Raw genomic sequence first — 16,913 nt, forward strand, 5'->3', positions numbered from 1 at the left:
TTATTTTCTGTTCAGCATCCTCCTTTTGTATTTAATTCATTATATCTCCCAAGAATTGTCCTTGCCACTTTCAGGCTCACTGTCCACAAGTAATTCCTGCAAAATATCATCCTACAACCCTCCCGATTGGAGGGTTGTAACAATGTCTTCCTTTCCAACTATGGTATTCACCTTGAATAGTTCCTGCTGAAATCTGCACTCTGAATCCTGTGAAGCAAAAAACAAGGAAGAATATCAGTGCCCCACCAGCAAACAACTAGAAACAAAAACATGTAGGGCACAGGAAGTGGTAGAGCTCAAATCCCTTTTAGAATCCATGGTAGGACTTCAGAAGATTGTAGGTTTGAGTCCTACCATGGTCACCAATAAAAGGTTCTTTGTTTAGTGTGAAATGCATCTGTGGCTGTGTCTCTCCTTTTGGTGGAATATTTGGATTATAAAAGGGATTTGAGCTCTACTGCTTCCTGTGCCATACATGTTTTTATTTTGAATCCTGTGAAGGACTGAATGTTTTCACCTCTCTTTCTCCTCCCCTCTTTAAATACCTAGGATTCAGAATTCTGTCCCCATAAGAAGGCTCCTTCCCCAAAACTTTTCCAGACTCCTCCTTTTTCACAATTTGAAGTGAATCTCGATTGACTTCAGTTTTCTATTGTGCATTTTCCACTCCTTGCCATGAGCTTTCTGAACATCTGCTGACAAATTGGCATTCTTATCCTCCTCCTCCTGCACACTGGAGTGCTCCATGAAACTGTTAAAAAGTCATTTTCAGCACTATAACAACAAGCTCCTCTGCTTTTCTGAGCCTTCTACATGCCCAGAACAAGAGCAGGAAACATCATAACAATAGTCCCACTCTCCAACAAATTGGATAGGGGAAGTTGTCTGATGCCCTGGACAGATTTCCCCTAGTATTGTGAATACCACCTTTGGTCTCCCTTGAAAAGAGGCTGCTGGCATAGTGAGACTAATGTGATCGACAAATGGTGAATAAATAAAATAAAGAACTATATGTATGTCTGGTCAAAAAACTGAAAATACTGAAACCCAAATTGTTGAAAACATGAATTTGTCCTTTCTCCACTGTTGTGCAATCCTGGATTTGGTATATATAATTATCAGGGATTGTGGGAGTACAGGGGGGGGGGCTTGCTTTTACCCAAAAAGTAATGTTTGCTGTTTTTTTTTTTATTATTCTAGATTAGTTAAGAGCAGCTTTGATCAAAGTTTTAAGATTCATCACATTGAGTATTAGACAAAGTGTCATATGAGTACCACTAAGGAATGAAAACACCCAGTGTTGACTGATAGTATGTCGATGTCAAAATGTCAAAAATGCCCATGTCAGTATGCCAGTATGCACGTGTGTGCCAAGAAACAGTCTCAGCACATGCAGTCTTTATCTTGTAGAAAATAAAATAAAACATTGCTTTTTGTAGAAGAGATAAGTCCTGCCACATTCCCCATGTCGGGGCTGCACCCCCTACATACTCTGATAATTATATATACCATCTCCAAGATCACATAAACACTTGGTAATTTGTGCGAGCTTGCTCACCTGTCAGTCAGTTGTCTAGTCAAACATATGCAGTCGACTAGGCAGCTGTCGACCTAACACTCATTTGATTGGATCACTAGCACCCATAAATATATGAGCGTGTCTGTGTGTGTTAATATGCCTGTTTACTACACACAGCATATATTGCATGTAGTTGTGAATAGAAATAGAAATATGTAGGACCTATGAATATGACTAAATGATATTTTGTTTCATAGTATTCATTATGTCAGTCTAATTCTGCACATCTTCCCTTTGTTTTCAGTGCTTTACAGTCTTTTACCTTCTACTGGTTCATCTTGACATTTTCTTCTAAATACTTTTTTCTGTCTCGATTCTGAGATGCTGTGTACTGAAGGAAAGAAGAGGCCAGAACTCAGCCATTTCCGTTAATAATCTGTTACCAGATTTAAAGGGTTCTTAGAGAGCACCATTGAATGCAGCTTTTCTGCCTGAAGTGCAAAAGTTTAATGTTTCTTATTTTAAATCTTGAATAATGCAATTGATAATCTTACTATTTGTTTTACTTTATTTTCTTTTCTGGGACTCTATCCATCATCCCAAGACATTGAAGCCCTCCTCTATCTTAGGTTCGTTCAGTTCTTAGACTTACTCCTTGTTCCCTGCCTCTGGAGGCAGGAGTTTTACTCATTAGAATGAGGTTTGTTGAAATCAGACACCTGGTACACGAGTGAAACTTCAGTCACTGAGTACAGTAACTATTTAAAAAGGAAAAGGAAGAAGGAAGAATCTCTTAGTTCCTTCTGGACTGTGTTCAGCTCTATACATGTGGCCCAGATCCTAAACACCCTGGAGATGAATCTATAAATACAGGCTTTACTTTTCAGATTCGATTATCTCAGCACTTGCCAATGACTAACAACAACAAATGGATGGTATACTTCAGGAGGAAGAAAGAAAAAAAGCAAGAGAATTCCCACTGACTAGGATTTGTTCTTGAAACTGGAAACTGGACTCTTCCACTCTTTCTAGCACTTCTTTTTAGACACTTTTTTAAAATGCAGGTGCCAATTCAATGAATACAAAGGCATTTAGTGCTTTCTGGCTCTCAAATCTGGAGTCACGTTGCGATTGAAAGGATCACGCTTTAGCTGCAAGGACAAATGCAAACAAATGAATTTAGGGACTGGAAGGAGAGATTGCAAAACCTCTCAACTTCTTGCAGAGTAAGTTGAAAATGCCTCAGCAGGACCATAGCTATTTGTATGTCTTTGAGAGTGGTGCTAAAACTGTCACTTTTGTAAACTTAGTTTCAAAGAATTGTAGCAAATACAGAATGATGGCACAGAAGGATGGATATTAATTTTGTCCATCTGTAACTGAATATTGCCTAATGGGAGGGTAACACACCTTTTAGCTAATTTGTTATTTTATTTCCATAGTGATATATTTGTTCTAATGTGGTGTAATGCTTAATGGTATACCTAAAAAAGTCTCACAGCAGCCTCACTACTGCCATTTCTGTCAGTTGTGGTCTTCAGACATTTGCTGTCATTACTTCTTTAAAAATAACTGGAATAAATAACTTTCATTTCACTATACTATAATTAGTCAAATAAAAAAACATAATTTTAAAAGGAAAAAAATAAGTGCACTGAAAATATAGAGACTTAAAAGATGGCTGAACAAGCAGCATACATTTTAGTTTAGATGTACAACTCACACAACTAGAAATAATTATGAATTATGTTCATACTTTATTAATAATAAATAAATGCATATTTACAATGGCATAACCGATCTAAGCAATTAACATTCAAGCAATGATAAAAATGTCTGAATATAAATTTCTGCCACAATATATAACATACATTGGTGGTGTGTATGTCTTGTGAGTATGTCTGTGTGTTGGGGGTTGTGTTATGCAGAACATGACACAGCAATCATTATATTACCTTGGAAATTGAAGCATTTTCAAGATCATTTTAGCTGTTTTAGTGTGTTGTGCAGTACAAACAAACAATACAAAAACGGAAGGCACTTACATGCCTCTGACTTTCAGAATGTCTTCCTGTCCTGAAAATACATGCTTTGCAGAGGTCATATTTGTAGAGGCTACAAATGCTTATTTTTGCAACCTGTCTTTGGCGGTACAGGTTAACTTGCAAACTTTGAGAATGATGTCTGTACATTTAAATCTTGTGCATCTTTTTTTTTGTTTTACATGAGCATTGCTTTAAACTAGCAAATTAATATTTAATATGAATACCTTGTGAAGAAGTACATTTACATGTGTAAAAGTGCAGTAGCTGCAGATGTTCAAATACTGCAGTTTCTTATTTCATTACATGATTAATCTTAGGAACTTTGTGAGATAGTGCTATCTGGTAATTTTAAAACTGATTAATTATAATTCCAAGAGAGGGAATAGTCTTCTCTACCCCTCTCCATGAAGGACATCCAAACGGGTTTTCCTACAAAGTGTCAGTCTTTGCCTGGCAATTGGGTCACACACACACACACACACACACACACACACACACACACACACACACACACACACTTATTAAGCCATTTAATGACTAACTAGCTAAATAAATGTGATGGACAGTCTGGCTTAAGCCAGGTACTAACTAACTAAATAGTTATTGGATGGATAGACTAATCAGAGGACCAATTTGATCCCTCTGCCCATCACTAAAAACCACCACTATCATCTTTATAAAAATTTGGTGATGTAGTTGTTTTAAGGTACAACGGTTTAGGTACCAGATGTCACTACTTCCTTTCTACCGTGGAGGGCGACAGAGAGAGAGAGTGAGAAGGAGTCTCTTAAAAGATTTTCATGTGCTGGAATTCCTCCTTTCCTCTCTCCAACTCTAGCGGAGGACGGGAGAGGTTTCTTGGGACTGAAGTTTTACAGGAAAAATGTTCTGCTAAACTCGATGTTTTTCCCAGAAGCTGCAGTTAAAAGATGTGAAGGCTGACTTTGACAAAAGTCAGCAATGGGCCGAAACTCCCGTATATCGCCTTTCACACTTTTCATGTTTCCAAGTTCCCTTTCTTCTTTTTTACATTTTCCCAAAGGTAACTGAAATCTTCCGAGGGAATTAAATGGGATTAAAAATCATTTTAAGAGGACACTTTCACAGAACAGAGGCCGAGTCGAACGTGGTCATCCTGCGGAAGGAAGGTATCGAGGTTTGGGGGGTGTGCAGAACTCAATGCCTCACAGGCTTGGGGATTTTTTTGGGATGCACAAGGGACCGACCCGTTTATCCTTGATGGATTGTTGTATGATCACCAGCAAGGAAGAATGAAGTAACCGTGATGGAACCGGAATCAGTCCCGGTCTCCAGACTCCAACCAGCTGCAGTCAGGGGGTGAGTAATAACGCTAGGAACCAGAAAGTCCTGGGGAATTAGCCCAGGGTAGTTAAGAGTCTTCCAGGCTCCAAATATAGATTACATATACAGAATTGGTACGTGTGTACATGTTTGAGACTCTGCGGACATTAAGATAGTTGGCACTGTATAACTTTTGTTACTACAGAGCGGCAACGGGGTGGAGTATTACTGGCTAGGGTTAAGTGCTGCATCTAAAACTTAGTTTGTAAGTTCCACTCTCGAGTTAGAACTATTACGTAATTATTGCTCATGTCTTTCTGCTGCACCCTTCAAGTTTGTTGCCCTTAACCACGGTGTCTAAAGGTACAGGTTTTGTATGCATTGACAGTGCTTGGAGGGGGTGACTTGTTAAGTTATCCAGCATTATCCAGCAACTAATTGTAGTCGAACAGCTCTTTATGGCGTGTTGTAATTCTGTCCGGTGCATAGCATACCGACACAAAATCAGTTATGAAAGTATCCAGGCATGTCAAAGTTTGGGCTGTGTAATAGTAACTAGTTTTAAACAGCGGCAATGTTGCATCATAGTATGTGGCCTACGTGCGGCTGGAGTCAAATATTTACTACTTAATAAATGAAAGCTACAGCAGTACAACATGGCATAAGTTAAAGCTATTGGCCATACCTCTCAACCTGTTAGCTCAAGAAATCTGGACAAAGCCAAACGTAATGGAGCGGGGGGACGGTAAAGACCAAAATTAGGGACGCTTTTTAATTATTGCTCTTATACACTTACAAAACCTTTTATTCCAGCACTTTTTATTAGTCTGCATTTTCTTAAGGATATGAAGTTTGAAACTCAAATGTCTGTCATTATTTTGTGACTTCATTCCTCAGCGATTTGCCAGAAAAGAAAACAAACAGATTTTATGAGGAACAGATAAAAAATATTCTGCAAAATCTGGACAGTTGAGAGATATGGATTGCTGAGAGATGGGGTTGAATATAGTGCGCACTGTGGAGACGCCTCGGTTGCTGCAGATTGTAGAAAACGAGGGTTGGAAAGCAGGAACGCTCTAGTATGCTCCCATGACTTTAAAAGCTGGCAGCTGAGAGCGTATCCTATTTTAAGACCAAGAAGTTATAAAATCATGCCCGGGACAGTGTTCTGGGAGAACATACGACAGAAAATCATGTGTGTGTTACAGTTATAGGGTATTAACGCGCTAATATAGACGTTTGCAAGTAGTGTTAATATATTTATTTCATTCATATCTCTCAACTACACAGATATTCGCAGACTGTCCAGATTTTTGCCTCATATTAAGTCATTGAGGGTTGAAGTCAGAAAATAATGAAATACGTTTGAATTTCAGGCTTTGTACCCTTCCGAAATTTTATGTTAATGTAAAACCTGTTTTTCTATTAATTTCCAAAGTTTGCGAGAGGAATATTTAAAAAGTGTCCCTATTTTTGGGGCCTTTGCCCCCCCCCCCCATTATTTATGGCTTTGTCCAAATTTCGTGCTCTAAGAGGTTGAAAGGTATGATTTGATTGTTGCCTTTAAGAAACGCTTTTTATCAGAACACGTTTTGTTGACTTGTCATTTCTATGGCTTTCAACAGCAATAATCTGGATATGGCAGTGTTTTTTTTTCCGTCAGACTGTACCTTTCCTTACTGTTAGACCATAATATGTTCCAGTGTGTTGGTTTATCTTACATATTCAATGATTTAGTATTAAATACATTTTGGTCAGGTTATAAAAGCATTTCTTTATTGACATTGCTTCCCAGCCCTGATCCTGTTATCCTTTTAAAGTAAAAGTACATTTGCCAAAGTGTGAATAAAATGATGATGTAATCATCCTAATGAGAATTCCTCAAACTCTCTATCCAGGTAAACTATAGTCTCTTAGATTAAAGGAAACCACGTGTTGTTAAAAACAGAAACTTGCCACCTTTTAATGCCCATGTTGAAGCTGTTGCTCTTCTTATGAGATGTTGAAATATGATATTTGTTTTGGTCCACACATGCTTCTGACAAACAGTATAGTGAGAAAGGAATATAGGTTCCCTGTTTCAACACTTGCTTCAGGATCATCCCATATTACAAGTAAAGAGAATGTTTTTTAATCTAAAATAAGGAACAGATTGTCAGTCTATTTGTGTGCTACACTTGGAGCATCTCATTTTGTAATTGGTGGTATTTATGTTATATTTGAATGTCTACTAGCAATCAGCAAATGTCACCTTGTCACTAAAATTTGCTGGTTTCAAAAACAAACAAGGTCCTTCTGTACCACTTCATCTTTCTTTTAAATTAATTTTTACCAACAATAAAGTGCAGACAGAACATGTCACTGTAGTACAAAATAACGTTATATATAACAATTATATAGAGCACTATTATAATTGCAAGCAAAACAAGAAAAAACAATCTTAGTGAAATAGAATATGATCAAAGTTTTTTGTGTAATATTCGGTAGAATAAAAAATCGTCATGTTTGCAGGTTTTGTTTCATAATGAGTGATGTACATATGGATTGATCATAACCTGTACATTCAGTTTAAAAAATGAAACAATAATTTAAAAATAGAGTGCCAGTGAGTAAAGCACTTTTTAAACTGACAACAATAATGTACAAACAAGACCACATCAATGTCATAGAGTAAACACTAACATTATATGTACAACAACTCTATACAGTACTATTACAATTACAACCAAAACATGAGAAACAATGGTAATAAAATAAATACGACCAAAGTCCTTTGTGCAGCATTCAGCAGAATAAAACAAGCTTCAGAGTTGTAAGTTGTGTTTCATAGTAAGTGATTTATGTATAGATGGATTATAAGCTCTGCAATTAGTATAACATTTGCTTTAGTTACATTGAATTATTACTACCTATTGGTTAACTTTAAAATAAATCTCTCTTAAAATTATTTGCAGTGGTTACGAAGTCCTGGTTGATTTTCACTTTGTCTTATTCTATTATTCATGCAGTCATAGTATGAAAATGATTGCTACATTGTATCTGTGTCAGTCAGTAAGATAGGTTATTGGCACTGTGTCATTTGTTAACACCATTGGTTCAGTATGCCTTATAATGCCACGTGTTTGACATACTTTGATCTAAAAATGGTTAGTACTGTGGTTGTTCTTGTTAGTGAATTGTGCAGCAGAACTTTGATGCATATTTTTGTATTCCATGGATTATGAATGTCATGTCTGTTTACCTTTTGTTTCTTATTTGTATGTGAATAGTTACTCACCAGTAATAACTCCTACTGAATGAGTCTGCACCACATACACATAACCATCGTCATATCTCAACCATACAGTGAACAGTTCCATAAAAGTACTATAAATGAGCTGTCTTTATCCACATTAGTCTATACATGCATTCTTTTCCAAAAGTAAATTCAGTTCACTCTCAACTGAGCAGCTGGATGTTGAGAAATCTCCCCAGATTAACTATCTGCAGTGGTGTCTTCCGTTGATAAAAGCTGCTTGGAACACTCTTTTATGGAAGTTTCTCAAAGTTTTCTCCTCACATCCCTTGTTGCTATCCCTGTTGAAAGCATGGATGCCCCCTAGTGTACGTAATACATTGGTGTCTAGTTAGAAGCTAAATTAGGAAAAGCATTTTTTGCCTGGTTTTCATTTTTTTTGAATGTCTTGTACTTTCTGGGCAGTAAACTGGGAGCTTTGGGCTATTAACGTGACTTGGACAGAATTAAGCATTATGAAGGGAGAATCTTTGTGAATCAGACCTACATTTCAGATTCCTTTTATTAGACTAAAAGTGGGATAACAGCAGACACGGAGAAAGTAAGTTGCAATAAAGATGTTTTCTTTTCCAAAGTGCATTTTATTCATAAGACCTGTTTCCATAAATGCTGTTCACACGTGAGTTTTCTTTGTCACTATCTTTTCACTGTATAAAGCTCTTCATGAACATTTGCCAGAAAAGGGGAGGGGGATGAGCATATAAGCATTTCTGCAAGTTTTCCCTTGCAACAGGGAGTTGCACAGTCTTTGTAATATGTTGAGCCCTTTGAACCTCAGAATGCCTTTTAAATACTGATATCAGGATCACCTTTTCCAGTAATTCTGATGCCACTTATCACTTTTGATGGTGAAGTGGTAGTGTTTGTCCCTCGCCATTCTAGCATGTTATTACAGGGATGCTGCTGTTAAACATGTGTATGAAAAGACTGCTGTTAACATTGGAGTTCCTTCTTCCTATCCACCATGATTGTAATGAAACACCTTCTTCCTTATAGTGTTGTGCATGCTGATTGTAAATTTGAAAGTTATATAGTATTACCCCTCAGTGGAGGAACAGATTGGTTATTTTAAATGTTCAGTACTTATTTACTGTTTTAAGGTTTACATTGAACATTCCTGTTTACTGCTACTTGTGTTTTTCCATCATTTGGTTCTTATAGAGTTTGAAGACCACAATTGTTATTGTAGTAGAGTATCTACAAACTGATGTTGCATACCTGTGTACGACATTATAAATATAAATAAATATAAATATATATATATATATATATATATATGTGTGCGTGTGTGTGTGTGTGTGTGTGTGTGTGTGTGTATGTATATATATATATATATATATATATGTGTATATATATATATATATATATATATATATATGTGTGTGTGTGTGTATGTATATATATATATATATATATATATATATATATATATATATATATATATATATATATATATATATATAATATATGTGTGTGTGTGTGTGTGTATATGTATATACATACATACATATATATATATATATATATATATATATATATATATATATATATATATCCCTACACACATACATATATTGTGCTTCAATTTCTGCTCGTGTAGATCATACTTAACAGACTGTCTGTACCAGAAAATGTTTTGGATACAGTTTTCATTGATTTTTCTTTTGATATTTCTGAATTTGAAGAAAAATGTGGCAGTAGGTTAGGTTGTGGCTGGAGAGGTACACTGAATTTTAGTTTACTGAGCTTTATGTTATTAAAGACAGGAGGCAAAAACAGGACTGCAACTATAAGAATATCAAGGCATTGATACTTCGATTTGGAGTGTGTGTAAAAATGTTATGATTGAAAACATTGTTGTCATGATTTTCTAAAGCTCCCTCTGTTGGTAGCCTATTGGATGGTTTTGGAATTACATTAGCCATCTCAAAGAGTTGTGCCTCCTAGCACTGGGATGGATAAAAGCATGTGTTGCTATTTCATGTATTGCTGTCATATTTATGAATGTGCAAAAGACCATGTGCCATAACATTTTTAGGTTATGAAACTGCTGTAAATTAATCCATTTCTCATATACTAAGGACACAGTAGCAGGCAGAAATCTGCAGCCATTGTTTGTATCTGATAGGCAGTTGTTGATTTTCACATCAATACTCTGGCCTGCACTAAGTAATTTGTTTCTTCAGAATACACATGGACTGTGCTTACTCATATTCTGACTCCAGAATGAAGCGCATTTAAAGTAACCCCTCTGTAACAGCATTAATAATGTCAGAGTGCAAATCTTGATAAAGATCTTATGTTTACAGGGTACACAGCTGAGTCTGATAACTCAAGTTTAAAGTTTATTGTAAAATATACAGTGTTCTCTTTAGACCACACATACCGAGCTACAAATGACGTCATCCAGAGGTTCCGAAGGCAATTTACTGTTTCATCTGGTAAAGTTAGTATCAATTCTTCCATGCATTAAGTTTAGAATTAATGAAAAGAGTTGCTTTTTATGTAAACAAGATTATGAGCAAATGCAATGTTATTTCCCTTAAAGTAACTAAGAAAACAATGACATGGCAAAGTAGACAGCAATATAGTCTAGTTTGGTTCATAATCGCAAAGTTAGGTGTCATTGCAAAATTACTGAAAACAAGTTTGCAAGCTCCTTGCATAGTAGTAGATGTGTTGTGTTTTGTATTTTACCTTTTTAAATGCAGATAAAACTAAAGCTGTTTGAAAAGAGTGACAGAATAAATTTTTGTGAATGTCTAGTCTTGGTATAAACTCTAGTGTTGCTGATTAATTTTTCATGGTCATTTGCTACTTGTTTCCTAGACTATTAAACATAATTTGGCAGAGATGCAGGATTTAAACAGGAAGTAATTTAGCTGGATGCTGTATGGTAGAGCTTGCTCATAGTCTGGGAAATGTATTTGACATACATCACAAATAGTCTAGGTATAGATATTAATGCAGTCTTTATGGTCATCGCCTTGTACATGAGGCATACTGAAGTTACTTTTATGCATTCCATCTTGTTCTCTAAGGATGCAATCTTAGTTTAAGGTCAAAAGGAAGTTTGTCATTTCAAAGGCCATTCTTATTTTTTTCTTTACCAATTTGCAGTTTAGTATGCATCTCTGTCTCTCAGATTTTCGTGACCATATAGCAAATGCAGGGTTAAAGAATATTTCTCACAAATAAAGAATATTTATCACAGATATTATATCTTACATATATCTGAAAAATAATTATTTGTGGTCCATTCATGTTGTTGATGTCCATTTGGAAATTGCTAATTAGAATAACTGTATGAAATGCACGGTGGCCTTCCTTGTTTGGTCATATGTATGACTTTTTTTGTTTTTACTGAGACTTTTACGTACTCTGTTTCATGTTGAGAGTAAATGTAGTGTGTTGTGTGTGACATTAGAGCTTGGAGCAAGCTTTGTTGGTTTTGGAATGGAATCACTTACTCTTCTGGTAAACTTATTAATGTTATGACATGCATTTTGTAGAAAGTAATTTTTTAGGAAGTTTGTTCATTCCATGGACCAACATAGATTCATTTTTGTCACAGCAAGGAGTACTACAATATTGTTGTTTTCTGTGTATCCTTTGAATGTATCAGTCTATTTAAACATGCTCTAGCTTTCTAAACATTTGTTGCAGAAGTTAGTTTTAAGCTGTTCTAAATGTAATCTTTCTGTTGTGGCTAATAATTAGCAGCTTCTGCTAATACAGATATAACTTTTTATGCAACAAAGTGGGATTTTTATTTCATTTTTTTCTCTCCAAAAGTATAGTTATAAAACAGGGAAGTGGGAATGATTCCCACTGCAGTGAAGTAGCAGAATAGAAAAGAAAGTCACTGCCTAATTGAACTGTTTTTTTAAGCAAACAAGTGAGTACATGGTAGAACAGTACCTGTAGACACAAGGTGAGCTTCTTTTTATAGGCAGTGAAAAACCTCTCTTAAGCTGGCTGGTTTCCTTCATTGACAGCTGTGTCAGTATTCCTTTCCATCACACCACTGCTGAATATCCAACTCTCCTACTTTTTATCCAGTCAGCCCCGCCATATTACAGCAAATAGGCCTCCTTTTGTCCTACCAGGTAGTAATGTCTTGTATAACATTAATTCTAGTACCATGGCTTTTGAACCTATTTAATTTACAGCTGCACTCCAGCATCATTTGTTTACATATAGACATAATGTGTCTAGTGGCTTAATTCCATATAGGCAATTCCTTCAGTCTTTGCCTTGGGTTTAGGGGAATTAGATTACATTAATTTTGTTTGGAAGTATTTTGTTTAATGTGTTAAATCAAGACCCTGGTATTATTTTAAGCAGGGTTCCTCTATTGATACATATTATTTTTTTATCTTGAACCCTCACATAGATGATTATTTCTTTTGCTCAAGAAGATTCCCTGTATTCACTTTTCTTTTGTCCTCAGTTAAAGCTTATGAGGATAAGAACATTTCCTGTTTGAAATTAAGCATGCTTCTGTGGCTGTGAAGCATGTTCTGTTATTCCCGAATACCTGTTATGGCAGTGACTCATATGGAGATGATTCATTGTTGTGAAAAACTATTATAACTAAGGCTCAGTGTCTGTTCTAAATAGAGATTTAAATGTAACATACTTAAAACTGCAGCTACATTTTCCATTTCAGATTTGTGCTGTAGGCGTTCTTAAAACCCTGATTCTATAAATATGAGGAATTTGATTTTTGTAACATTATTTTTGGTATGTTATGCTTCCTATTGCCTTCTTTTTATGTCCAAGAATTTTAAACATTCTACCCTTAATTTCTATCACTTTGATAGAGTGTGCAAAAAACTTTGAAAAATGTAACAAAATGTATGCATTTCAATGCTAGAACCTTTAGCTGCCAGATCTGTATGCTTTCTGTCTTTTATAATTTTGGTGAACAGACTAGATATAAGAAATGCTTTTTAACTGCGACTGACATTAAAAGTGACCCGCCTCACTTGGTCCCTACCTATGATGGCATTATTTCTCATATTTTTAGATGTGTTTATGAAATGTGATATATCTACTTAAAAATAGCTCAGTGCTGGCAGAAGTAGGGGCTCATGAAAAGGGTTACCATAGAGGTACAGAAAATCCCTCCTTCACAAGCAGTTTAGTATTTGTCATTCACTGGCCACTGATTCTAGAAGCATAGGAGCAGTACTAGTCAAATTATCACAGAGACTATAAGAAGCATAGCCATAAACATCTTTAAGTAAACACAAGTCTTGCCACCTTGGATTTTATCTTGCCTTTCTATTATATGATGTTCAACATTAAATCACTATTGTAGTGTATGACCAACTGGCCAGCTTTTTAGAGGTTGACACCTTCTACATGTTTTTACTGCCAGGAGCTGGAGCAGACACCCATATAAAATACACTTAGGATACCAAAAGGTTCATGACTTCCTTGTCGCTGAAGTATGTTCCTTTTGCAGTCTTTGTGGAACTGATGGCCAGCTAAAGATCCTTCAAGGCTGGGCAGATAAGTCCACTGGTGGAGAAGGATTTCTTCAGATTTTTTTCTGAGGGGATTTTGTTTTTTGGCTAAGAAGTATATATTTAGGGCTGTCATGACTTGTCATGGGATTTTTACTTAGTGATTGCTTTTGACATTGTTTTCTACATTTTTATGTAGATTATGCATGTTAGGTGCATGAATTGTGCTTTTGGGGCCTGTCAAGTTTGTTTCTTAACTCAAAACTACCTTTTTTTATAAGGTTTTGCTACCTATCTTTAATGCTTCTTTCTCAGCTGAATCTAAGGAGCAGTTACTGGTCTTCTCTGTTATTCCTTCCCCTGGTCTGCAAAAATAAAGTTGTCAGGGGGGGGGGGTCTTTGGGTGTCAGGCTGACTCCAGTTGTGCCTCAGCCACCAATGGGTGACTCTGCTATAGCTGGATTTGGTCCAGGACCAGGAGATAGACACATCCTTTGTAGCTAAAGGGTTGCCCACTGTGTGCAAAGGAGACCCATGCTTGTCGGTCTAGGGGGAAGGTATGGATGAAGGTCTACCACATAGCTGGGAAAGGGAGCCTGAGCTTTGGGATAGTGCGCTTGCTTTGGATTGGCCCTTTTCTATGGAGTTTCCTGTAAAAGAAAACAAAAATGTGGATATCATTGAAAAGAACACTTCAAGGCATTTTATGTCCTCAGATCAGACAGAAAAAAAGGGTAGGGCATACTGGCAAGTAAGTAGACTGACAATATTTTACAATAGCAATATTAAATTAACTCTCCATCTCATTAACCCACCCGTAGAATCAAAAATTCCAAATTTCTTATATTTTCACTGAAAATCAATAAATGCAAAACAGTAGTAATTTACATGCCACCAGTTAATAATACTGACACACCTGAAGAACTATTTTGTTGGCTCTCAGCTTCCATCTTTCAGGAAGCCTTAATACTAGGTGATTTCAGCAATGATTAGCAAACCATAACAAATGACTCCACCCACAATGCCATCAATCTCTGTGCCTTCTATCAACTAATATCAACAAGAACTAGATACAGATGTAAGAGAACACCTTCTTTAGACTGGATCTTGACTAGCACCCCAGGTAGTATTATTTCCACAGGTTAGTTTCCTGACATCTAAAGTGATCACCTCCCCACTTTTGCTATTAGAGAGCAAATCATTACCCACAAGTTCCATTGATATGAAAGGATAAATTAATAAAATAAATAAATGTACATAACGTGTACACCTTCCAAAGAGATACATTAATCAAATCTGCAACCAAAAATTTGTCAGCTGGAAGTTCTTTACATACCCTCCAACCAGATGCAACATTGTTCTTGTTCAACACCATTTTTCTAAATATTCTAAATAAACTAGCCCCGTCAGAGCTAAATGAGTAAAATTTACTCCATAGCTATCAAGACAAACTAGAGTTAGTGAATCAAAGGGACATGGCTTGATACTACATGAAAAAGAACAAAACTGAAGCTAATGTAAAGAAATATAAACAGCTAAGAAACTCAGCTAAAAGCAAAGTCAAATTTTGGCAAAAAAAAAAGTATTACACAAACCTTCAAATCTCGACTGAGTTCAAACCTAAACTATTCTGGTCTTCAGTCAGTCAGCTCCTTGTCCTAGGTTAGTTTCTCTGTTAGTTGGCACAGGGGTTAAGGCTGTGAGCTGTACTTCCTGTGGTACAAGGTTTGATTCCTTAAGTCCTCATTTGCCTGCTTGTTGACCTTAAGAAAGTCACTTAACCAAACATTGCTCCCAGGTAGCCCTTGAAAAGGGACTATGTCTCCAGTGGGCCTATCTGGTTAATAAATGGGTGTCATTATTTTTATTATTATTAATACTATTGTCATTATTGTTATTATTAGTCTATTCAACCAACTTCATCTTTAAGCAATTAGTCTGAATGCATTGTCAGCCAGTTCAACTTGCATTTCATCAATGCTGTAACCTCACTATTTAAAACCACAGCCTCTAACATTCCCCATCATCTGAACCCACAATATACCATCAGAATGAGTTTCTTCCCCATATCTACCTCCACTAAGAAAAAACTCACAACTCTCACTCCAGAAAACCTACCAGAAGAATACATCAAGCTTGCAGCTGACGCCATGTCCATACTAATCAGCTGTTCAGAGAAAGCTGTGTTTCAGAACTCGGAAAAAAATACATATTACCATTCCATTAATGTGGGAATTCCACAGATCTCTTCAATTATTGGCCCATTGCCATTCTGTCACCTCTTTCTAAAGTACTAGAAAAGTATATCCAAACCCAAGTACTTAACTTTTTCTCTGATAATAAACTCCAGTGTCCAAAACATCATGGATTTCGTCCACATCACAGTACTATCTTTGCCTATCTTAACTTCACTACCTTCATCAACCAAAGCAGAAATGAAGGGAACCTCATATCTGCAGTATTGTTAGACTTATCTTAAACCTTTGATATGGTATCCCACCAACTTCTGCTAAATAGGTTCTCTTCATTAGGGCTAGGCCCAACACCTATCTCTAGGTTTAACAGATATCTCACTGACAGACAACAGGCAGTGAAATAGCAAACAGACATCTCCTTTTTAACTGTAGCAGTAGTGTCCCTCAAGGGTCAACTTTGGACCCAGTCTTTTTCAATGTATTTATAAACAACTACCACAATGCAAGTACATGTGTTACCATCATTCAGTATGCAGACGACTCAACCCTAATCTGTTCTGCCAAGAATCTGGAAAAACTTCAACAGATAACCCAAGAATTCCTACTGTCTGTTGAAAGTTGGCACCAAGTCCCACAGCTTCTCCTAACACCCAAAAGTCTAAAATAGTTATATTTTATTCCTAAGCTGTTTCGCCAGAATAATATTTTCAGCATAACCTATTCAGCTGTACCACAATTGAGCTAGTAACTCATGCAAAACGTTTAGGGATCATAACTGATGAAAATTAAAAACAAATAAATAAAAGATAAAGCTTGGTCTCTGTATGGGATAAGGCTGTACCTTAAAGATGATACATAGCAAGTACCAAAACATGCCTACTCCCACCATTCTGTACAATGTTCCCATTTTTATAAATCTGCAAGCCCCCCACACCCAATCTTCTCAAACAATGCTACAGTAAAATAGTGAAATATGCTTTTGATATCCCATACAAAACACACCATTGCTTGGCTCTAAAGCAATTTCAGTTGACTGAACTGCAACATATCCTAACATTCTCTCAATTGGTTACTATACACAAC

At 36.3% G+C, this 16,913-nt stretch overlaps 1 protein-coding gene across 1 annotated transcript in view; it reads left to right on the plus strand.

Annotated features, from left to right (window-relative positions):
* Positions 1-4,399: 4,399 nt before the first annotated feature.
* LOC122790500 (collagen alpha-1(XXVII) chain B-like) overlaps positions 4,400-16,913 on the plus strand; it is a 2,222,694-nt gene continuing 2,210,180 nt past the window's right edge. The window contains exon 1 of the mRNA XM_044058048.1: positions 4,400-4,902. Within this exon, the coding sequence (XP_043913983.1) occupies positions 4,850-4,902 (53 nt within the window). The 5' untranslated portion in view covers positions 4,400-4,849. The remainder of the gene's footprint in view (positions 4,903-16,913) is intronic.

Source organism: Protopterus annectens, chromosome 16.part0, assembly GCF_019279795.1.
Source record: "Protopterus annectens isolate FY-2018-M chromosome 16.part0, PAN1.0, whole genome shotgun sequence".
In the NCBI taxonomy this organism is placed as follows: Eukaryota; Metazoa; Chordata; order Ceratodontiformes; family Protopteridae; genus Protopterus; species Protopterus annectens.